The 25,498-nt window shown below is 33.9% G+C and overlaps 1 protein-coding gene across 3 annotated transcripts in view; it reads left to right on the top strand.

Annotated features, from left to right (window-relative positions):
- Positions 1–25,498, top strand: part of SPATS2L (spermatogenesis associated serine rich 2 like) — a 222,937-nt gene that overhangs the window by 138,455 nt on the left and 58,984 nt on the right. For all 3 annotated transcript variants that reach the window (XM_051985915.1, XM_051985917.1, XM_051985916.1), the window contains exons 3-5: positions 14,211–14,319; positions 19,171–19,220; positions 24,162–24,402. In XM_051985915.1, coding sequence (XP_051841875.1) covers positions 14,211–14,319; positions 19,171–19,220; positions 24,162–24,402 — 400 coding nt within the window. The remainder of the gene's footprint in view (positions 1–14,210; positions 14,320–19,170; positions 19,221–24,161; positions 24,403–25,498) is intronic.

Raw genomic sequence — 25,498 nt, 5'->3', positions numbered from 1 at the left:
TAAAGAAATTAGAGTAGGTAATGAGGAAACCAAATTATCACTCTTTGCAGATGATATGATGGTATACTTAGAGAACCTCAGAGATTCTACTAAAAAGCTATTAGAAATAGTCCACACCTTCAGCAAAGTTTCAGGATACAAAATAAACCCACATAAATCATCAGCATCCTTATATATCACTAACAAAATCCAACAGTTAAAGTTACAAAGAGAAATTCCATTTAAAGTAACTACTGATAGTATAAAATATTTAGGAATCTATCTGCCAAGGGAAAATCAGGAACTATATAAGCAAAACTACATAACACTTTCCACACAAATAAAGTTATATCTAACCAATTGGAAAAATCTTAAATGCTCTTGGATAGGGTGAACAAATATAATAATGATTACAATACTTCCATAAACTAATCTATTTATTTAGCTCTATACCAATCAGACTCCCAAAAAACTACTTTAATGACCTAGAAAAAATAACAAAGTTCATATGGAAAAACAAAAGGTCAAGAATTTCCAGAGAATTAATGAAAAAAAAATCAAATGAAGGTGGCCCAACTATATACCAGATCTATAAAGCAGCAGTCACCAAAACCATTTGATATTGGCTAAGAAATAGACTAGTTGATCAGTGGAATAAGTTAGGTTAAAAGGATAAAATAGTCAATAACTTTAATAATCTAGTCTTTGACAAACCCAAAGACTACAGCTTTGGGGATAAGAACTCACTATTTGACAAAAATTGCTGAGAAAATTGCAAATTAGTATGGCAGAAACTAGGCATTGATCCACCCTTAACACCATACACCAAGATAAAGTCAAAATGGATTCATGACCTAGGCATAAAGAATGAGATTATAAATAAATTAGAAGAACATAGGATAGTTTACCTCTCAGACCTGTAGAAGAGGGAGGAATTTATGACCAAAGAGGAACTAGAGATCATTACTGATCACAAAATAGGAAATTTTGATTATATCAAATTGAAAAGTCTTTATACAAACAAAACTAATGCAGACAAGATTAGAAGAGAGGCAATAAACTGGGAAAACATTTTTACAGTCAAAGGTTCTGATAAAGGACTCATTTCTAAACTATATAAAGAATTGACTCTAATTTATAAGAAATCATGCCATTCTCCAATTGATAAATGGTCAAAGGATATGAAAAGGCAATTCTCAGATGAAGAAAGTGAAACTATTTCTAGCCATATGAAAAGATGCTTCATTATTAATCAGAGAAATGCAAATTAAGACAACTCTGAGATACTACTACACACCTGTCAGACTGGCTAGAATGACAGGGAAAAATAATGCAGAATGTTGGAGGGGATGTGGGAAAACAGGGACACTGATATATTGTTGGTGGAATTGTGAACACATCCAGCCATTCTGGAGAGCGATTTGGAACTATGCTCAAAAAGTTATCAAACTGTGCATACCCTTTGATCCAGCAGTGTTACTACTAGGCTTATATCCCAAAGAGATTTTAAAGAAGGGAAAGGGACCTGTATGTGCCAAAATGTTTGTGGCAGCCTTTGTGTAGTGGCCAGAAACTGGAAACTGAGTGGATGCCCATCAATTGGAGAATGGCTGAATAAATTGTGGTATATGAATATTATGGAATATTATTGTTCTGTAAGAAATGACCAATAGGATGATTTCAGAAAGGCCTGGAGAGACTTACATGAACTGATGCTGAGTGAAATGAGCAGAACCAGGAGATCATTATACACTTTAACAACAATATATAAGATGATCAATTCTGATGGACCTGGCCATCTTCAGCAATGAGATGAACCAAATCAGTTCCAATGGAGCAGTAATGAACTGAACCAGCTACATCCAGCGAAAGAACTCTGGGAGATAACTATGAACCATTACATAGAATTTCCAATTCCTCTAGTTTTGTCTGCCTGCATTTTTTATTTCCTTCACAGGCTAATAGTACACTATTTCAAAGCCTGATTCTTTTTGTACAGCAAAATAACTGTATGGACATGTATACATATACTGTATTTAACTTATACTTCAACATATTTAACATGTATTGGTCAATCTGCCATCTGGGGGAAAGGGTGGGGGGACTTGGAACAAAAAGTTTTGCATTTGTCAATGCTGAAAAATTACACATGCATATATCTTGTAAATAAAAACCTATAATAAAGAAATAATATGGGCTGATGACTGCCTCAGATTCCAGCCAAAGACACAAGCAAAAGAATAGCTCCTCTTTTGTAGATTTTGGGGAGTACATAGTAAAGAATACCACAGGTAAGTGACATTGTAAGGTTGAGGGTAGCATAACTGGTTACGGAGCTAAAGCATAGGGAATAAAACAAATGATTAGCAATAGGGAATGGGTGCTAGCAATAATTCCCTTCTTCCCCTCCTGTTTTAAGAGGTATTTATTGTTTAAGTCCACCTGCAATTTAGTGATCAAGATTTCTTTGAGTAGTAAACCAGACATCCTTGAAGAATGACTTGGAGGTGTAAAGATAGCAGGCTCAACTCTGCTGAATCCGCCAAGATTATCAGAATTTCCTGAGGCATGAATATAATTAACAAGAGAACTGGACTTCTAAACTTAACCCATTGCAGGCCAGCTGGATTATAATAAGTTCAGAGGTACAGAACCATGATTTAGGCAATAATAGGACAAAATCAGTTAACTATAAATAAGTTCAATAGGAAAATGATACAAGATCAATTCTAATTTAGTAAAGTTATATGGGGCAGTCAAGTGGCCACAGTGGATAAAGTATGAGGATTGAAGTCATTTTTCCTGAGTTAAAATATGGCCTCAGATACTTAATAGCTAGAACAAGTCACTTAACACTGTTTGCCTCAGTTTCCTTATCTGTAAATGACCTGGAAAAGGAAATGGTAAATCACTTCAAAATCTTTGCCAAGACAACCCCAAAATGGATCACAAAGGGTTAGCCACTATTGAAATAAATGAATAATTACAACAATAATATGGAGTCATATGTGTTCTAATATAGCTGGGAGTTAAACCCAGTTTTTCCACTTCCAATCTAATGTTTGTTCTACCATATTTTCAGACTTTTGGTACAACAGTCATATCTATTTGGACAACCATACCAAAATTTTATAGATTTATGGATAAGTATATACTTTGGGAGATAGTTTCTAAGACATTCTCATCAACCCTGAAATTGTATTCAATATTTCTTTATCTCTATCAGTGGTGTTACTATTATCCCAGACACCTAGGTTCCAAACCTTGGACCTATTTTTGATTCCTTTGTGTCTACATTCTAGTCACTTATCAACTTGTGTAAATTATACCTCTCCAGTGTTTCTTGTACTCCACACAGGCCTTCATTATTTCTAGTCTGAACTACTGGTCATCACCCAGCCTCTAGTCTTTTCTCCACTGTAATCTATTCCATATCCCAGTATGACATGATTTTTCCTGAAACAAAACTTTTATCATGTCAGCCTCTGCTCAGAAACCTTTAATGAAATAGCCCAAAGATATGTCTTTTTAATTTTTATACTCTACATTCAAGTAAGCTTTGTATTCTTGCACTCAACCTGAGTACTTTTTTTTTAATAGTATAGACACAGAATGAACATTTGTTAAATTAATGGATCTTATTGCAAGTAGGCAGACTCAATATTCTTAATAAAACTGAAAAAATTGAACGAATTACTTTGTGATAATTCTATCACTAAAGTGTTCAAGCAAAACTTGTATGACCAATTTTCAGAGATGTTTTAGAAGTAGGTCCTGAATTGGTTAGACTAGATCCCTTCTCCCCAAGATCCATATTCAGCTCTGAAATGTTTTAAAATCACAGGATCTCAGCATGGAAGGAATCTCAGAGTTAATCTAGCCCAAATTGTAACTGAAAAGACAGTATCTCTCCTTCTCCCCCCTCAAAGCAACCTTCAGTGGTAGTAAGCAAGCTTTTTTACTAAGGCAACTTATTTCCACTTTTAGACAATTCCAATAATTAGGAAAATTTTTCCTTATATTGCGTTCAAATCTGCCACCCTACAACCTCTACTACTTCATCCACTTTTGTTCTTTTCAGCCAAACAAAATAAATGTGATCCTTTTTTCCCCATGACAAACCCTCAGACACTTGAATCATTGAGTCCTAACTCTCTGATCCCCAACTTCCAACCTTTTTCTTCTCCAAATTAAACAACACTATGATATTTCCTTTAAGCAATTCTTATATGGCTATGGTTTCAGTCCTTTCCCCACCCAGATCACCTACTTGATTTTCTCTGGAAAAGCTCCAGTTTGTCAATGGTTTTCCTAAAATGTGGCAAGCAGATTGGCAAGCAGATTTGAACACAGTTGTCAGGATGTAATCTGGTCAATACCCATCAGAGTAATATCTAGCATATAGGTACCACTTTAAAATGTTTATTGAATTAAATTGGCTAGGGAAGACTACAGTAAGATTATCATCTGCCTTTGTGTGATCCCCATATCTTCCTACTCCACAGTTCAACCATGGGTATTGTTTTGTTCTCCTACTATACTTCCTTTTAGTAAGCTCAGCTCCTATGGTTCAAATGTCATCTCTATGCACACGACTCTTAAACTTATACTCCCAGCTTTCACCACACTCCTGATGTATATTTTTCTTTTTCAATTGCCTATTAAGACATGTCCACTTGGAAGTCTCATAAGCATCTCAAGCGCCCAAAATACAAAAGTGTACTCATCATTGTTTCTCCTTAAATCTTTTTCTCTTCCTAACTTCCCTAATTCTGACAAGGACAACAAAGTTCTTCCAGTCATCAAGGTTCACAACCAGGGAATCATCTTTAACATTTCCTTCCACTCACCTCTCTACATCAGTTTTCAAATTTTTGTCAGTTCCATCTTGCGATACATCGTGTTTCTATAACCTCTCTCCATTTCCATGATGGCATGCATCCTAATTCAGGTTTTCATCATCTTTTGGGCACTATTGAAATAACTTCCTAATTAATGTTCATGTATCCAGCTACTTCTCCTTTTCAATACATCATTCACACAGCTCTCAAAATGTATTTCTAAATATTGGACCATGTTACTATCTTGCTCAAGAAGCTTCAATTGCAATCCTGTTTGTCATTGACAGTCACTCAATATCTGGATCCAGCCTATTTTTCTAGGTAGATTACACATTAATTCCCTTCACATATCTATATTTTAGCAAAATTGACTTATTTTCCATTCCCTACACCTGACATTAATTTCCCCATAATTGTACAGACTATTTGAAATGCCTGGAAAGTTCTCCCTTTTCTCTTCTATTTCTTAGATCCCTTCAGGAATTAACTCAAGTGCCATCTTCTTCAAGAGCCAATTCTTGATTCTACTAATTCTTAGTGCCCCATAAAAATGTAACTTTGTATTTATGTTGTATGCATGTAGATAGTAGGATATAATATATATATATGCATATATGTAAATATATGTATATGTGCGTATGTATAATATATATCCATACGTTTGTATAAATTTACACGCAAATAATATTTACCTTTCTGTGTGCATATTGTATTTATCCTACCTTTCTCCTTCATAAACCTCCCCAAACCACCAAAAGAAAAATGTAATCTCTTTGAAGGTGAGGATAATCGTGCTTTTGGCTTTGTATCCCTAGTGCCTAACACAGGTATTTTAAAAGTGCTAATTGATTTATTTCTCATTCTTCATGTTGTGCTGCTATTAATGAAGCCTTCTTTGATGATCTTATCATAGCACTGATTACTATTAAGCTCACAGTGTAATATAGTGGATATTACACAGTGTAATACAGTGTAATATAATAATATAGTGGAGTCTTTTTCGTATTACCTAAGTCTTTTTCGTATAAACCATAGCTACACTTCTCTCATTGTTACAGAATTGATATTCATCATATTAAATTCAGCTTATCATTCTTAACTTAATAATTTTGCGAGATCCCAAGTCTTTCATCTTATATATTAGTTACTTTACCCAAGTTGATGCTATGCAAACTTCATAAGGATGACATCTGAAAAATCATCAAAGCCATCAATTTAAAAACAAAACAAAATACAACAACACCTACAAAAGAAAAGGACAAAGAAAGCCCTCTAGGGTACCTTATCCTGAGGTTCCTCCTTCAGGATGACTTTGAATCATTAATGACTTTCCATTCATGAAGTTCTAAATCCATTTAGTGATAAATTCTAGCCTCCATATTTCTGTTTTATCCATAAGAATATCTTGACAGAATTCATCAGTTACTGAAACTGAGTTATATTATGTCTATGTCATTTGGCGATTCTCTGAAAACTACCTTTTCATTACTTTGTCCAAGCACACAGTACATTCTTCCTAGCAAATCTGAATTTCTGCAATGAAAAGGTTAAATTTAGTTTGTCATCTCATTTTTAATTTAGTCCAAAAATTCAAGCCAAGTAGAACATGACAGCACCTCATGCACATCTGCTTGCTGGTGGAGAGTAGATCCCAGAAAAGGCAATTAAATTGTAGTATTATCCTTGGTATAAGAGTATTGGACTGCAAAGAGCATTTTCTTCCCCAAAAAGATTCAGAGGAGGACTGCCTTCATTAATGTGTAGATAATATTAGAGGAAGAGCAACTGAAGCAAAGCATACACAGATGAGCTGCTTTTAAGGAATTCGTAAATAGCTCAGCATTTTAGAAATGCTGAACTAACCAAGGTGATTACGAATTACCTTTCAAAATGGTAGAAAGAGTGGAACCCTAGAAATAACTTGATATATTTCTCATTGATGTGGAAAAAGTAGGCTTGCTGGATGGTGAATTGTTTTCCTTATTCTAGATGATACTGTTGAAGATGGAGTTATTTAATAATGTGAAATAAAAAGTGTACTTAGTGATGGAGATATGCTGAGTAAGTGGCTACCCAAGGGTGATAGACAATGACATCTATTTTTATTGGTATAGAAACCAGATCTGAGATTTCATTTGTGTATGAGAAGGGAAAGAGAAGAGACAAAGCATTTATATAGTACCTACTATGTGTCTGGCATTGTGCAAAATACTTTCACTTTCATAGTCTCATTTGATCATCACAACAATCCTGTGCAGTAAGTACTGTTATTCCCATTTTATAGTTGAGGAGGCACACAGGTTAATCAAATGACCCAACGTCAAAAAACTAATAAATACCTGAGGCTAGATTTGAACTTGTCTTCCTTATCTTAAAGAAATATGGAATCCCTCCACTCATGCAGGTAAGCACCTTCTCTGAAACTTACAGTCTTACAGAGTTGCTTTTACAACACTAAGATAAATCATTTGTCTGAGATCACAAAATCACTGGGTATCAGAAACAGAATTTGACCCCAGTCTTCTGGCTTAAGATCTGCTCTCTATTCAGTATGCTCTTTCCTCTCATCTGTCTATTTGAATATCCCACAAAAATCCATGAGTAGATTTTTTGACAATGAAAATAATAAACAAATCTAACATTTCGCAAAAATTCCTCAAACCCTACTATTGAATTGCAAAGAGTTAAAAACTATGTTTATAATTTTTAGGTTGAATTGTAGTTACCATTTGTATTTTTAGATACATGTTGTTGGAAAGGTTCTACAAACTCCTAAATAATTTGATTCAAAATAATCAACATCGTTGGTCTACAGAATAGGACAGCTGAACATTCCAGGTTTCTCTACCACAGCCAATTAGCTAGAAGATTAGAAATGGATTGAAAAAATCAAATGGAACAGAAGCCATGGTCATTTCTTGGACTTTTGCAATCTGAAACTTAAGCATAATTAAACTGAAAATTCATTAGCTACTGAAAATTATTAAAAGAAATGTCACAAAACTATTATGGTTGGGGAAAAAATCTTAAGGAATCTAAGAATTGCTCTTAAGTGAGTCATCCTAATAATAGGATTCATTTCAATTCAAACCAACATTTGTTAAGTGATTTAAGTACTGTAGATACAAAAATAAAAAAAATACAATCTGCCCTCAGGTAGATTAGAATCTGCTGGGGAATCAAGTGATGATGTGAAATAAGTGGTCTAGATACACTGGTAAGTACAAAATACAGATATGCATTCAGGATATTGAACTATCAAAAAGCTCAAAAACGTCTCATTGTTCAAGATAGAATAAATGCCAGTAGGAAGAACATAATGACAAATAAAACAGGAGAAAAGTAGAAAGGAACTGTAGATTAAAACACCAAAAGGTAAAGTCTAGACAATGTCAGGTTCAAAAGCAGTTATTTAAAAAGCAAACCAAATTGAGCAAGTGAAAATTTAAAGTAGAGAAATCAACATTTGGAATCTTAAATTTAAGGTAAAAATTTAAATTGGGAGGAAAAAACAAATTATAAATGAAGTAGTAAGATCCTAATTTATTTGGGCCTATCAATAGTTGGATTTTCTTCGACCCCCAAATTCTTTAGGAACATGCTGAAAGTCAGCTCCCAATAACCTGAAATAAAATAATTATGAAACCAGTCTGACATGTACCAAATAAGAATGGAATAATCCTTTTTGATTAAAGACTTATACTACAATATAAGCTTAAGGCAGAGCCAAAAACAGGAACAAGCTTAATGAACAGCAATGAGTTCAAAAGCTTTATCATATGTTATTATATGTTATACACATGTACACTATTATACATTATTATGTGTTATTTAAGGCAGTGTGTTATAGTGTCTGAAAAGCTCGCCTTAGAGTAATAAATAAAAACAAGAAGTCAAATCCTCCTGGCATATATTGTCTTTGTGATCTGGTTAGTCACAACCTTTTAATACCTGTGGACAATTCTCTAAGATTATAAATCACACATAAGTTGACAAGTGATACTAGTAGAGAAAATTTGTTCACTGGGAGTTCTTCACACCAAAAAAAATTTCAGGTCTATCAATTTCTCATTCATGAAGCATTTTCAAAACTTTCAAGCTATATAGTCAGCTAAGCGGTATAATGGTTCGAGCATTGGACATAGAGTCTGGAGGACCTAAGATTGCATCCAACTTGAAACACTTCCCAGCTTTGTGAATGTGGGCAAATCACTTTTTTAAAAATAAGTTTTTATTGATATTTTCTCTTTCTTACATCACCATAGATCCTTATATCACCCTCCCAAAAAGCCATTCTATTTGACAGGTAGTATATTTTTTTAGAGAAGAAAAAAAAAGCACAATTAAATAATACATTGAAAAAGTCTGACAACATATCCAATGTGTAATACCTGTGGACTTCTCACCTCCACAAAAGAGTAGGTTGGAGTTTCTTCTTATATTTTTTCATTTAGTTTCACTTACATTTTGGTTTTGATGTTTTGGTGACATTCTTTTCATTTACATTGTCATAGTTACTGTACATACTGTTTTCTTGGCTCTGCTTGCTTCACTCTGCATTAGGTTCATGGAGAGCTAGTTTCCCATGCTTCTCTGTATTCATCAGTCATATCATTTCTTATAACATAGTAATATTCCATCATATCTGTGTCCTATCTACAATTCTTTTAGCCATTCCCTAACAGATGGCTATCTACTCTGTTTCCAATTTTTAACTCTCCCCAAAATTACTGCTATGAATATTTTGGAGGATATAAGAACTTTTTTCTTGTTGATGACTTTTTTAGAGTATCACCTGGGTAAGTCCGTTAAACTCCTTCTCAGTTTTCCCAATTGTAAAATGAGAATAATAATGGCACTTATCTCTCAGAGTTGACGTAAAAATCAAATAAGATAATATTTGTAAAACATTTAGCACAATATCTGGCACATGGTAGAAACTTGTTAAAGACTTGTTTCCTTCCTTCTTTCTACTCATTCAACAAATATTTCTTATTTACCTACTTTGTGTTGGGCACTGAATTAATCACTGACACTACAAAAATGAAAACAAAACGATCCCTACTATCAAGGAGTTTACATTCGATTGGTACACACAATATGTGCATATAAAAGTAAATACAAAATAAATATAAGATAATTTCAGGGGATATTAACAGCTTAAAGGACTAGGAAAGATCTTGTGTAAAAGATGGCAGCCTGTGATGAAATATGAACAAAACTAAGGATTCTAAGAGTTACAGGTGGGAAGGGGAAATGTGTCCTGAGGCAGAGAGAGAAATGGGAGATGGAATGAAGCAGTCAGCCTGAGCAACAGTATCCTAAACAGCTTTTTCCTGCAGCTGCACCCTAACATTATCCTTGGTAGCTAAAATTATCTTGTGAGAAAACCACTTTAAGACTTAAATAATTAAACCTTTTTATCAGGAATTCTCCTCTTAAGTGAAGATAGTGAGGTGGTGAGACTCCTGTGTGTATGTGTATGCATAGAGGTAAAGATTGCCACAAAGAAGAGCAGAACTGGTTATCATTTTGTCCATACTCCTTGTTTTGGAATTAAGAAGACGGAAGTTCAAGTTGGGAAATTGATAAATTCAACAAGAACATAGAAGTATCATACAAGTATATATACTGTGTATATATTAACTTGTATAATGTTATCAATCATTTCAGTCATGTCTGGCTCTTTGCGACCCTATTTGAAGTTTTCTTAGCCAAGATACTGATATGGTTTGCCATTTCCTTCTCTGGTTCTTTTTATAGATGAAGAAACCTGTCAGGTAAACAGGATTAAATAAATGACTTTCCCAAAGTCGCACAGTCTGAGGCCAGATTTTGAACTCAGTAGATGTCTTCCTGGTTCTGGCCTGAGCACTTCATAATTCTATGTATTTTACCTTATAAAATGCAATGAAAAATTTTATTCACAGAGAGGGTTCCTAGGCTTCACCAAATTGCCAAAGTAGTCCCTCAAAAAGGTTAAGAACTCTTCCTTTATATAGTCACAGTAAAAATATATAGTTTTAAATATCAAGATTGACAAAGAGTATTACTTCCCTCACTCCAGCCAAGCCTGGGTGATTAAAATAGAAATAAATCTTTCCAGAGAAATTCATTAGAGTTCAAAGCTTCTGTGGATTATCCAAAGTTATATAGCATCTAGGTTTAGTTTTGTTTCTTTAGAGCTTGGAATTTCTCTTTTAATTAAATATCTTCCTCTGGGAATTGAGTGTAGTATGCTCAGTTAGGTGTGACTAGCAAAACTCAGTTAATAACCTCAAATTCTGAAAGAAGGAGGTATCTAATACAGCAATGAGGAAATAGACAGCAAAAGGGGTGGAAAAAATGTGCTCTATATGCAAATCTGACTGCTGATGTGGAAAAAAGGAGGATAGGCTAGACTTTAAAAAGAAAACTAACATTAATCAAATAAATTAACCAAAACAATGGCATTTTAAAGCATCTGGGATATTCTGAAGAGATGTGGTCATAATGTTGATAATTACTAAAAACTTTAGATAATATAAACGAAAGGATAGTGACTTGAAACGCCAGAATCAGTTTTAACAAAGAAGTCTATTATTATTACTAAGTGTAATTGTAACTCTTATTACTAAATGTAAATTAACTTCAGAATGCTGGTAATTAGCTAGTAGATGAATGTTACTGGGAAACATACTCAGCTAATGATTTTTTTGTTTGGTTCTCAGAATTTCAGAATTGGAAGGGACCTCAGAGGTAATTTAGTATAACTTGAAGCACAAATCCTTCTAAAACATTTCTGACAAGTCAGAAAGAATATGATGGAGTAGTACAGAATTCCTGATCTGTAAAGTAACTTAGAAATTATCTAAATCAATACCTTTATTTTAATAGATGGAAAAATTGAGGCCAAAGGATTTAAGCAGCTTGCTTAAGCCTCCATTTGGATAGCAGCAGTGACGGACAGCTCACAGTTTCCCAAAGCAAATTATTTCACTTTGGGCCAATACTAATTGTTAGGAAATTTCTCTGTTTTGCTAAGTGAGATTTACCTTCTTATAACCACTTACTGGTCTTAATTCTAACTAATTGCCTTCTGCACCTTATCACTATCCTTCCCTCTTACATAGTTTCATTTTATTGTAATATTCCCTTTATTGTGATGGTCTGGAACTGATTCCACACTAGTTCTGAGGTATACCTGTAATCATAATTGTCAGGTTCATGAGGACTGAGTGAATATTTATTACAAGTATAGCTGTCATATAACAATTATTCTTTCTAACATTGATTACAGGTAATCAGAAATGACTTTTTTCTTCCCCTGGCTTTTATCCCTTCTCTGGCAAGTGAAAAATGAAATGACTAAGGAAAAAAGGGTTTGATTTTGAGCATATCAGTTTATTAAGCAATGCATGACAATTGCCTGACAAACCAGTACCAAGCCTTCTTAGCTTAGGCTTAGACCCCAAATATAGGAAGACACAGATGTATATACATTTTTTAAAAAGTAATCAAACAAGGGGGCAGCTTGATGCCACAGTGGATAGAGCAGCCTCCCTGAAGTCAGGAGGAACTGAGTTCAAATTTGACCTCAGACACTTCACACATTCTGACTGTGTGACTCTGGGCAAATCACTTAACCTCAGTTGCCTCGGGGGGAAAAAATTAAGCAAGATTGATTCATTAAAGGAAACGTTACATTAGGTAATATAATTTCTATTTAGAGGAAAGATTAAGGATATTCCAAATTGGGAGAGATGGTAAACAGATACAATCCCTGAATTCAGAAAAAAAAAGAATGCTCCACTTTTCCAAAGTATCTAAAAACAGTCAAAGTAACATGGAAACAATAAATGATTGATCAGTATAGGGTCAGTTTTCAGATAATACATATGGATAGCTTGAAGTGTACAACTGTGAGAAAACTCTTTGCATTCATTTTTGAATCTGACTGGATTTCTGATCAGCATAACCATGGTCCTCCGTTAAGGAACTCCAAGTGGCAGAAGGGCTGATCCAACTTCCCAGCCATGCAGAGCTAGGTTCAAACAATGAAAAAATTCCCACAATTTAATAGTTTTCTCACAAGATGAAAGTTGGACTAGGCACATAATTGAATAGAAAGGGAACTGAGCTAGCTCCAGAATTGTCACAAGATGGAATCAGTGTGTTTCACCCAATTCCCACAATTAACCACTGGCTGTCTTAATCCCTTCAATTCTTTTTCTCCTTCCACCAGCTTCTACCACTATTAACATTAATTGGTTGAGTGAGAGAAAAGTGGTGAGTGAAAGCAGTCACAATTGAACTGCTCTATAGGAAGCTGGTCCAACTAGATACGTGCTCTCTGTCTTGTCACTTTGCTGTTTATTTTGGATCTTAGGACTTCCAACTTTGCACTACTCTAAGGGAGAAAAAATGGCCTAAGAGAGAGCAAGGAAGTTGACCCCCTGGTACTGATTACTCACTGCCACATTACCCTTTGGTAATAATCTCTGCACCCAAGACCTTAAGCAATTTGGCAGCGTCTCCCTTCTCCTAGAATATAGGTAGCAATAAGAAACATGAACGTGAACACAAATAATAAGCCCTCCAGCCACTCTATGTTCCCCTTGCTTCAATTTGACCACGTCCTTTTTATCATTTTCCTCCTTTTAACAACAATGGTATGATGTGGTTAGCTTTTGAATACATGTCACTTGCTTTTATATGCCAGTTGCAAGCATCCCCAGAATGGGGGCAGGCTAGCTCATCTTCAGGGATATGGGTAACAGCTGCTTCTCTCCTGTCCCCTCCCCTTCCTTATTATAATAACAGATTGGTTCCATAGTGGTAAAGACTTACATTGATTTCATGAGACTTGTTTATATTTCTCTTGCCATTTGCATCATATGAGAACATCTTTTGACAATTATAAGAATATGTCTTTGGTAAGATCCAGGTAGTGAACATTTATAAAGCTCAAAATTTTTTTAAAATCTTGCCCTTTTAATTTACAATTAACTCAATTTAGAAAAGATATATTAAAGCTTTAATGTGTATGTGTATGCAAGATACTGTGTGTATATGTGTGTGTACTAAATATACTATGTGTACATATGTGTATGTAGATACATATATACACAATTTACAACATAATTTAATCAATTTAGCAAATATATTAAACATTTACTGTGTATGTTACTGTGTGTGTGATTATATATATATCTATATGATATATTATGTGTATCTATACATACATATGTATACATAATTTACAATATACAGTTTAATTCAATTTAGCAAATATATATTAAACATTTACCATGTATACTTCAAGACTTCTTTACATTTCTTTTCAATGTGTTTTTATTTTTTTAAGATTGAGGAAAAATTATAAATGTTTTCTTCTTTGTTTCCCTTCAGATTTATGCAGTTCGATCAGTTGTCCCCAACAAAAGCAATAATGAAATAGTGCTGGTGCTACAACAATTTGATAATAATGTAGACAGAGCAGTTCAAGCCTTCATGGATGGTAAGCCTGAATTTTTCATTGAGCCAGAAAGATCAAAAACAGCCTTTATCTTTATCTTGTAAGTTCTTTGAGAAAGAGAATGCCATATTTTCCCCCAGACCTATCACTAAACCTTCCAGAGAGTGGTTGGTTGCCTAATAAATACTTGTTGAATGATTGAAAGTTGAATATTCAATGTTTTTCACTCTCTTAATTTTTCTTCTAACAAATGCTAACCAGACCAAATGTTGCCTAAATTTTTCGTGAATTCCCTTGGGTCCATGGCTCACTTAAAAAAAAAAATAAGAGAAGTGCTAAAAATTACATTTCTCTGCTAGAAAAACTTTAGATATTTACAATAAAAAGTAACAGTTATAATCTTACTAATCATGGGCAATTCATCTTTCCTGAATTCAGACCTGACTAGTATTTTGACAATCAACTCCATTCTTTACTGATGGTCATAGTGTCCTATTGAGAATGACAATGATTTAATTAATTACATTAAATGAATGACATTAAATAATTTATTGGTTTGCTTTTTTTTGTGGGAGGGACATATGCTTCATTCTGGACTATGAAGGTCATTTACCATGTTTGGAATTTAAAGCCAAAGCAAACCAACATATCTGTATTTGTCCTTATGAATAGAGCCCTTGCACTTGGGATTTAAGGGGCTCCATAAGCTTGTCTCTGATTTCTCCTATTCATGAAGTTATCCCTACGTAAGCAAAATTTCTCTTATTTATATCTAGCTCTGTTCCCTACTCATATCTCTAGGCCTTTCCCCTCCCCCCCCCATGGTAACAAAACAAATTTTAACTTTGCTACAATGAATAGAAAACCTTTGAAAGATTGTAACTTTTAAAATGTTGGTAAGTTTGGCTTTTTCATTGGAAAAAAAAAGTTTACATTTATGTAGTCTTAAGGTTTGCGAAGCACTTAATGTATATTATCTCATTTATGCCTCTCAACAACCCTATAAAGTGGGTGCTATTATTATGTCCATTTACAGATGAGGAAACTCAGACCCAGGAAGGTTAAATAACTTTTCCATCATCATTTACTAGTATCTAAGGAAACATTTGAACCAAGCTCTTTGAGATTCCAAGTCCAGCTATCTTAACTAATGTGCCACCTTGAAGCCTCACAAATTGCTCTTAGGAACAAAGGATACCTTTGTTCTGTTTCCTACCCCTCTAGATCCCAATTGTCCAGACCTGCTCCTAGAATGAGATGACTAGGACCAGTCTTCCAGCAAAGTCCAAGTGACCTGGGGCAAAGTGCCTTATATTTAGACAATAAAAAAGTTAGCATGATTCCAGTAAGCACCAATTGGAAGCAGAAGAAGGGAAAATTCCTGAGTTTTCATAGTTTGCATAGATGTAACTAATTACATGCAAGTCAGATGGCAGACACAGTGGAACTGGCACAGTATCTGTCTTGAGTACTATCTGATACTATTCAAATGATTGCTGTTATTTAAGTTCCTTTTTACACCTCAGGTCAAACCTGACCCCACCTCCCTTTTATCTTTAACTCTGGTGACTTCTATCTAGCTTTACATTTCTGTGTTCTTTGCAAGAGAAATTGATGCTTCAAATAGGATCTGTTAAAACACTTTGCATACCTTGGATTGATGTGGTTCCTCACCAATTGGACTCCCACGCTCCCTACAGGAAATGTTTTGAATACAAAATCGTCCTTCTGAAAAGCATAGTAATTGATAGACTGTCACCAAATCAATTTGTATTTAAATAGTCTTCCATGAAAATTTGTCTCCCATGAAAATTTCACCTTGCCAATGTTGTTGCCTCATTAATAAAGTTTTCTGATTGCTAAGAAACCACTATTCACTGGTTGGTAGACCAATAGAAATCCTCTTAAAAACCACAAAGAACCAAGATCATTTGTTACAAGTCCTTTAAGAGGCATTCGATTTGTAGAAGTTTAATAGGCTTCAAGCATTTTGAAATTCATGTGCACAAGTTATTTATGGGTGGTCCGAGTAGCTTTAAACATTCTGAATAGAGTTCAAATTGAATTAGAAGAATTTCGGGACATGATACTTGGCATGTAATAAGCATTTAACAAAAGCTATTTCATCCATTTTTCATTCATTCATGATATTAGTTCTTTTTCTTCTTTGGAATTCCTCTTTTAAAATTCATTGTCCAGATTACTGTTATTTGATCACAAAATCATAGAATTACTAAGTTGCAACAGGCTTCATAGACCACCTAGCTTAATAGGTGTCTGCACAAGAATCCCCAGTAAAATGAAACCAAAAAATGGTCATCCAAACTCCACTTGAAGATTTTCAGGGACAGGGAGCTCATTTACCCTTTTCCAAAGGCCCCTTCCACTGTAGAACAATTCTAATTACTAGGGCAAATGGCAGTAATTTTTACCCTAATTCTGCTGTCTGGAATCAAACAGGAACACATTGAATTCTTCCTTATGACAAACATACAAATATTTGAAGACCTTGATCATTCCCACTCTCAGTATTCTCTTCTTCAGTTTAAACAAGCACAAGTCCTTCTAATTCTCATAAAGTTACCCAAATCTGAATGTTTGGGAGAAAATTTAATGTTGCACAACTAAGCAGAAAATAAGGATCTCTTCTTGCAGATGGAAAATACAAAATTAGGGAAATTGGTTTAAATTATTTCAAGAAAACTACAGATTTGCTCTAAGAATTCTTGGAGGATTGTAAAACATTCTGAGGAGTTTACCAAAAAAGACATAATTTTTTCTTCAAAGGTCTTCAAAATGATTAACCAGGACAATCTTAATAATTTTGGGAAGTTTCAAGAAAAAGTAGCCCAAGTTCATATAAAGTCTGAATTATAAAATATTTTTTAAAATAAGATTTCCTTATGTCAAGTCCTTAAATAATTTATTTGAGGCCAGCATATTGACTGATGGAGTCCCCGCCTTAATGAATAGAAGGATTGTATAATTAGTATGTCAACTCACTAGTCAAAGCAGTAATGACAATGATATTAATGATATTATAATATAAAAAGAGTGACATCTGAGAATTAGGATTCTACTCATTTACCTTAAACACAGTGGTCTGAAATTTTTCTGGTTTTCAAAATTTCCTTTTTCATAAGAATTCTAGAATTTTATAAGTGGAAGCAATGACTTATAAAAAAATCATTGAGGTTGACTCACTTTATAAATGAGGAAACTGAAGCCCAGAAAATTGAAAGGACACATCCAAGGTTACAGTTAGCTGTTGGCAGAATTCAAGCATAGTGCTTTTTCTGCCAGACTACTCTTACAAAGTTTTACTGGAAAAAGATTATATTGGGCATCTGGGTGCTAGACCAAGTTTAAATCTAGCTTCACATACTTAGTAGTGGCGTGATACTGGGCAAGTCATTTAATATTTTTTGGCCTCAGTATGCTATGAGAATAAAATGACATAATATTTTGTAAAATTCTTTGTAAATTTTAAAGTATAAATGCTAGGTTTTTATTAATCCTACCACTACTACTATTGTCATTATTGTTGTTATTATCAAAAGCAGGCGATATAACAAAATTTTCAAGTAGCCTGGAAGATTTGGAGAGTACTAATTTACACAAAAGGCAGCTAGATGTCACCAAGTGCACAGAGTCCCAGCCTGTAGTCAGAAAGATTCATCTCCCCTAGTTCAAATCTGGCTTCAGATACTTACTAGCTGTGTGATCCTGGGCAAGTCACTTCAACAAGTTGCCTCTGTTTCTTCATCTGTAAAATTAGCTGCAGAAGGAAATAACAAACCACTCCAGTATCTCGGCCAAGAAAATCCTGAAAAGTGCCATGAAGACTTGAACATGACTGAAACAACTGAAAAACAACAATTTACACAAAACAGTTTTCTACTAGCAATTATTAACCACTTATTCAATCCATACTACTTGACATGATGAAAAAAGTCTTTCACAACCAAATATGAACAGTGATTGTCTTATGTTCACCATTTTCATTTCTAGCCAAACAATCAGAGTACTGACAATTTCAGTCTCTTGAAAATTTTGACCTAATGGGACCCAATTTTTAAGTTCATAAACAACTGCTAGACCAATTACAATTTAATCCAGTCATTAAAACAGCCTCCTTAAAGTAATGAATAGAAAAATTCATTAATAAATTAATAAAGTTCATTATTCATTAAAATTAGACTTATTCTGAAGATTTACATACTTGAAAATATTTTAATGTATTTTAAAAGTATTCCATAATCTAGAGCTTTTCATTCATTCAAGTTAGCCTTTCCCCAATTAGCATGAGTTGGAGGAGAGTTATATATTGTCTGTATGTAAATGAAATGTGATAATATCTGAAACTAAAACTTACATTACTTCAAAGTGACAGTCTCATAAACAATTACATTATTGTATTATAAAAATCAAGATTATATCTTCTGTTGCATGATATGGCCTCTGTAGTGATCAAAATTTGGAATGATTTTGTTTGTTGGATTTTTTCACTGAAGTTATAGATATACTTTTCCATTCATCAAGTGTGACAAGTTTATTAATATTACCTTTGACAGCATATTTATGAAGAAATGTCATTGTCTCTGAGATAATTTAGTAAAGAAATATAGAGAATATAGTGATAGAAAAGTTGTAGGAATTAATATTTCAGCAAGGCAAAAGTCCCATGATAAGTGACATGAAAATGGAATTTTAGGAACTACAAGAAAATATATTTTGGATTTGTTGGGGGGAAAACAAGATTTCAGCTGTTAAAGCAGAATACTTTAACAAATAAACCAGTTAAAAAATTCTCCTAAGATAGTATAGTGATGATATCTTTTTGATTGTTCTTTTATTTTCTCAGTATGTTGACTGATCTTTTTCTTTGTCTAGGCAGTGCAATTCAGGTACTGAAAGAGTGGAATATGACGGGGAAGAAGAAGGTAAAGTATTCAGTGTTGATTTTAAAACAGTTGCAACCTCATCCAGATTCTTTTGTTTTTATGCTTTAGCATATTGTTTTGTGCTGATTTTATTCATGTCTATATCTGTATTCACAAAACTTACCAAAAAAGTGAGTATTTCCCATTATTAGCCTCTTATACTGTTCTGTGCATTGACAATCTTAGGTTTCGGAAACATCTTCTATCCTCAGGTATCCTTACAGCTTTCTAGTTAAAAAAAAAAATTGTAAAGAGAAGTTAATCCAGAAATTTAAAGGATTCCAGGCCAAATATATCTCAAATTGCCTAGAGCATGAAGGATGAGAGGCATCATATAGCAACTCAGATAGACCAGAAATTTTTAAAGAAACTTCACATGCTTCCTCAAATATAAGAAATCTGGACTAGGTCTGGGTTGCTTTATGAAACTATTTCTGGTAATATATATGAGTATATGGGAGTGCAACTTGTGTAAGTATACATATATTTATATATATGACATATATGTATATATACACATACTTGCATTTATATCATATACATGAATGTATATATTTGCAGGAATATTATATTAATACATTGAACATGCTATTTTTCAATCTATGTGTACATCTATATACACATGTGTATTGTATATTACTGTGTAACACCATGTGTGTTACATGTATCTAGGTGTATACATATATTATATGTGTATATGTGCATATGTATTTTAAATGATGTCTTATAGAAACACACCTATATATCTACACACATGCATTATATACAATATATATATATATATATATATATATAAATATATATAAATATAAATATATATAAATATAAAATACGTGTATATGTGCACAAGTACATTAATGGCATACAGTACTATATTTGATATGTATTTTCTGTGTTCATTATGTATATGTACATATAGGTGTATCTATACATAATCTATATACTCAAGTGCCTATACATTATGTAATGTATGTGTGTGTATACACACACACACACACACACACACACACACACACACACACACGTGCACACCTACGTCAGCCAAAAAAAAAAAAAAACAGGCAAAGAAATTCTCCTATTTTATAAATGTGTGTGTGTGCATGTGTATTTGATGAGGCAATTGGGGTTAAGTGACTTGCCCAGGGTCATACAGCCAGGAAATGTTAAATGTCTGAGGCCAGATTTGAACTTGGGTCCTCCTGACTTCAGGGCTAGTGCTCTACCCACTGCACTACCTAGCTGCCCCCTCCTATTATATACCGAATTTATTGAAAGTTATTCCTCTCACAAGTACCCTATTTAGAGTCTAATCTGCTCACACATGCCTATCCAGAGGGCCCGTACCTGTTGAGTATACTCTGTTATAAAGACAGTGACCTGTTTCAAGACTATAGGCCTGTGTACAAAGAATTTATTTCTCATTCTCTCCACATCCAGAGAAATGTGTATGATCACAGAATTCATAGGATTAAAGTTTTTGAGGCAGAAGCCATTAGTTCAATCTTTTTATTTGATAAGTAAAGGTAAAGCTTGGAGTGGTTAAACGACTTTCCAGAGAAATGCATGAAAGATTTTGTCATATGCATTGCTAAAAATCTAAATAAATTCTATCTTCAGCACTATTACCTCTTTCTAGTGTGGTACCACTATCAAAAAAGGAATTGAAATGACAAGATCATAGATTGAGACTTGAAAAGTACTTCAGAGGCCATTGATTGCAAACCTTAAAATGCTATGTAAATACTAGCTATTATTATTATTAAAGAAACTAATGTTCAAAGAAATCATTGACAGAGTAAAATTTTTAAAGGACATGTACAGAAGATGAAAGCAAAGACTGGGAACAAATTGGAAATACAAAAAGCCTTGCATGGTCCTTTAAGAATAGTGTCAGGAGTGTTAATGTTCTGGCAATCTAGCAAAGAAAATTTAGGACAACAGAAAGGGCTTTTGTGCTGCTTCTATATTGTGGGGGGGGGTCAAGGTCGGGGAGGAAGAAATGAAAGGCTTGGGTTAATCTAGTTTGACCTGTTCTTGATAAAGTCATGTTAGTTCTTAAGGATCATTATTTCTTTTTATACATATTCATTTTCTATTCCTTTATTAATATTTTCTGGAATTTTTCCTGGACTATAGTCTACCTGGACTATAATTTGAACAGCAAGATAACATTTATCCCTTTCCTAGTCCCACAGTCTTCCAAATATCACTGATAGTGATCAGCACTCACAGTTGCCAGTTCTTTCATTACTCTAAGATGTAGTTCATCTGGGTCTGGAGACTTGAACTTATCAAGGGCAACTAGTTACTCTATTACTATTTTCTTATTTATCTTGGGTATCAGTTTTTATTAGCTATTTTTTCCAGTTCTTTCCAGGCCAAAGATCATTCTCCTTGAAAGAGAAAACAAAATTCGAATCAAGCAGCAAACCTTTTTTTAAATGTTGGTTTTTATCCTCTCATCTACCCTAAGCAGAGACTGATATCGCCTTTGATTTTTCTCTTTTCCTTATGAAAACTCTTTCTGTTGTTCTAAATTTAACTTGCCAGTCTAGCTCATTCTGAACATTAACACTCTTGACACTATTCTTAAAGGACCATGCAAGGCTTTTGTATTCAGTCTTTGTTACCTGTTCTTGCCTACATCTTTTGTACATGTCTTTTGAAAATTTAACTCAGTTTACAATTTCTCTGAATATTAATCTTTTTAATAATAATAATAATAATAGCTAGTATTTCTATAATGCTTTAAGGTTTACAAAATGTTGAATATATATATGTGTGTGTGTATGTGTGTGTGTGTGTGACATATATAGCATATGTGTGTGTGTTCTTATTTGATCCTCACAACAACCTTGGGAGAAATGCTATTATTATTCTCATTTTATATTTCAGGAACTGAGGTTGATAGAAGTTAAGTGAATTTTCCATGGTCATAAAGCTGCTAAATATCTTAGTAGGATTTGAAATTGGATCTTCCTGACTCCATGTTCACTCCTCTACCTGCCTTTACTTAAATAATCTCTTTTTACTGTACTTTTTTCTTCCCATTTGAATTATCTTTTTTTCTCTAGGACTGACTGCATCTATATCATTTTAGTCCACAGTTGTGCTACTTATTTATTTGAAGTCATGATATGTTTCATATGGAAGTATATTGGCAATAACTGATGAAAAAATAAAATTAATCCATCAGACTTTTTTATAAAAGAATATAAGGCTCATATTAGCCTATGTATGCCTGGTTTCCTTTTCCTTCTTTATTAGAACTTTGTCATGATTTCTATAATTTCTACTCTCTGTGTTGGTGAGAATAAGATCAAAGATCAAATCACCTCCCTTCTTTGATTGCTTTAGCTTTTAAAAGATGGAATTATTATTGACAAATTAAGAAATTACTAGTTTTTCATTTTTGTCAGAGAGCTTCAGCAGATATCTAAATAATTGAAACTATTCATCACTCTTACAGATCATGGCTTCATATCATGCTTGTTATCTATTTTCCAACATTTTTATTTTTAGAAATTCTCTCTACACTTATTTGGTGATTTCTTTAGTTCCCATGAATTTAGTTATTATTTCTATCTAAATGTTTCCTTAATTTATATTTCCTGCCCTTTACTTAATTCCTGTCCAGATTTACAACCACTTAGTAAATAGTCCATCTATTATCTCCCTTGAGATTACCTAATTGAACATATTCAAAAGCTGAATTCATCTTCTTCCCCTCTAAATCCTTCTCTTCTCCTTCAAAACCCCTCATTTCTGTTGAGGGCAACAAAGTCATTCCAAGGTTCTAGCTTCAGATTCTTGGAATTTACTTGATTCTTTTATTTCTTTCATTCCCATAATTCATCAATTGCTAATTCTTATCAATTTGACTTCCACACCATTCCTGGCAGCCTTCCCCTACTCCCTCACATACACATACATTTAGGTCAGATAGATCATCTTTTGCCCGTACTAGTGCAATTACTTTCAGTCTTTCCCCATCTCTAATCCATGGTTTGAACTTACTGAGATGATCTTATTGCACAAGTATGATTTTGTCTTTGATCAGAACAATAACTATTCATGGATCCTTTTGGTCTATAAGGGTAAAATTGTAACTCGGGTTTAGAAAGCCCTCTGCTATCTGTTTGCACTATAACTTTTTCAACCCTATTTTATTCTACAATGGACTATTTCCCCATTCCCAGAATGCACTCTCCTCACCTCCAACTTTTATATAACTTATTTTTCTTCAAGGTACCAGTCATACCTGTTCTACCTAACTTTCCTTGAACTCCTCTCTTTCCCTCCTCAAATGTTTTAGGATACTTTGCTTGATCTTTCCTTTGCTCCCCACACTTCTTACCTTATATAACACTTATCTATCATCCACATCATATTAACTCTCCACTACTACCCTATCTGTCCCTAGTAAAATATAAGCTCTATAAGGGCAGAAATCATTTAATTTTTTTTCCTTTTAATTCTCAGTACTTGCTCTGACACCTTGCATACAGTAGGTGCCAGTAGGTGCTTATTACATTTTTAAAATTGCATTTCATATGTTGCATTTGGAAGCATGATATTTTGGTCCCTCTGAGCATTTCAGGAGCATTATTTATAAACATTGAATTATATGCTATAAATTTCTCCATTGATTTCTCAGATACTCGATGCATCACCTACCATTCAGTTTTTGGTATTGGTTTGGGGGTATTTTTGGTCTAACATTTTAACACACGTGCATTTATTACTTAAAAATTTTGGTAGGCAGTGAATTATATGTGGCAGGTAATTGTTAAATAATGCAGCTCTACCTCCCCCAGATTCTGTTTGAACAGTTGGAAAATGAATGTGAAAACGCATTTCATTCAGATTATATAATTGTTCTCTTTTATTTCAAGAGTTTACATGGAATAATGTTTCTTTCCCCATTATTTCTTTTTCCAGAACAATAAAAGAAAACGGAGCAAGTCCAAGCAGCACCAAGGCAATAAAGATGCTAAGGATAAGGTGGATAAGACAGAAGCAGCCTCCCTAGTGCCACCAGGAGTGTACAACTGCCACATGAATGGTTGCGACAAGGACAGTTCCTCCACTGAGTCTGCCCAGGAGAAACCAGAAAGGCTCCCTCGGGAAAAAAAACCCTCAGCTACCGAGGAACCACTTCAAGTGCAAGCAGAAGTCACAGGTCAGTGTTCGTCCCTAGGACCACAGACAAGCCAGAGCAAGTACAACTGTTACAAACAAACGATTTGCCATCTGTCTGAGAGGTATTCAGTTGAAATAGAATAGTCATAATATCAGTCATAAAACCTTTCTGTGAACATCCTGAGAGAAAGAATGAATATCCAACCTGTAGCAGAAATTCTGAAGGAAGTTAGGAAAATGCTCGTGGCCATTTATCAAGAAATAGAACATGCACTTAACTGCTGATTTGTAACATCAGCCGGTATGGCACTGTAGCTGTGGCAAAGTGTCTAAGATGCCTTGAGGCAAGCTGCCATATTAACTCCTTGATCAGTAAAAGTTTTTAACTCATAAAAAAATACGATAGAGGATTTTAGAGATGGATTTTTGAGTAAATCATGGAAATTGTCAAAAGAAATAGGATTGTTGGTTTATAGAAATTATTTTTATGGTGTATTTTGCTAAAACATACCAGTTCTGTAAAATGAAGTATACCTATTTTATAAGAAAATATTCCTTTGAATATAACATGACATATTAGACAATTTATGTCTCTAAAATGTGCAGTTTTTTTTAAACTTCTGGACATAGTTTGTTTTCTGTCTTTATCATAGACATAATCACACAAATTAACAGAATTTCTAAATGTCTAAATAATATAGTCATCATTTCAACAAATAACTATATCTACTACCTTGCTATGTTATTTGGAAAATCCTCTGTAAAATATGAAGATTGGATTTGGATGATGAGATCACAGATTTGAAACCAGAAAGGACCTAGATGCCATTATATAGATGAGGAAATTGAGGCTGAGAGCAGTCAAGTGTCTTATCTAAGATCATACAGTGTAGCACTTGAAAAAGCTAGGTTTTGAGCCCAGGTTCTTTGACTCTGGTCTTTGCCTTGTGGTCTTAGTTCTTCTTATTCACAAATCTTTGAGCTAATTATTTCCTTTCTGTTGATCTCCTTTTCTTTTTAAGTAAAATTAATAAGTTGGACTAGCTAATCAAGGGCCCTTTGAACTCTGGGCTTTTACTGTGTACAAGGTTTTATTTCAGGGGATGTGAAGACATATGACACCACAAAGACTAAAT

The sequence above is a fragment of the Antechinus flavipes genome, chromosome 3 (genome assembly GCF_016432865.1).
Source record: "Antechinus flavipes isolate AdamAnt ecotype Samford, QLD, Australia chromosome 3, AdamAnt_v2, whole genome shotgun sequence".
Classification (NCBI taxonomy): domain Eukaryota; kingdom Metazoa; phylum Chordata; class Mammalia; order Dasyuromorphia; family Dasyuridae; genus Antechinus; species Antechinus flavipes.
The sequence above is the reverse complement of the archived record's forward strand: the minus strand, read 5'-3'. Positions and strand labels throughout refer to the sequence as shown.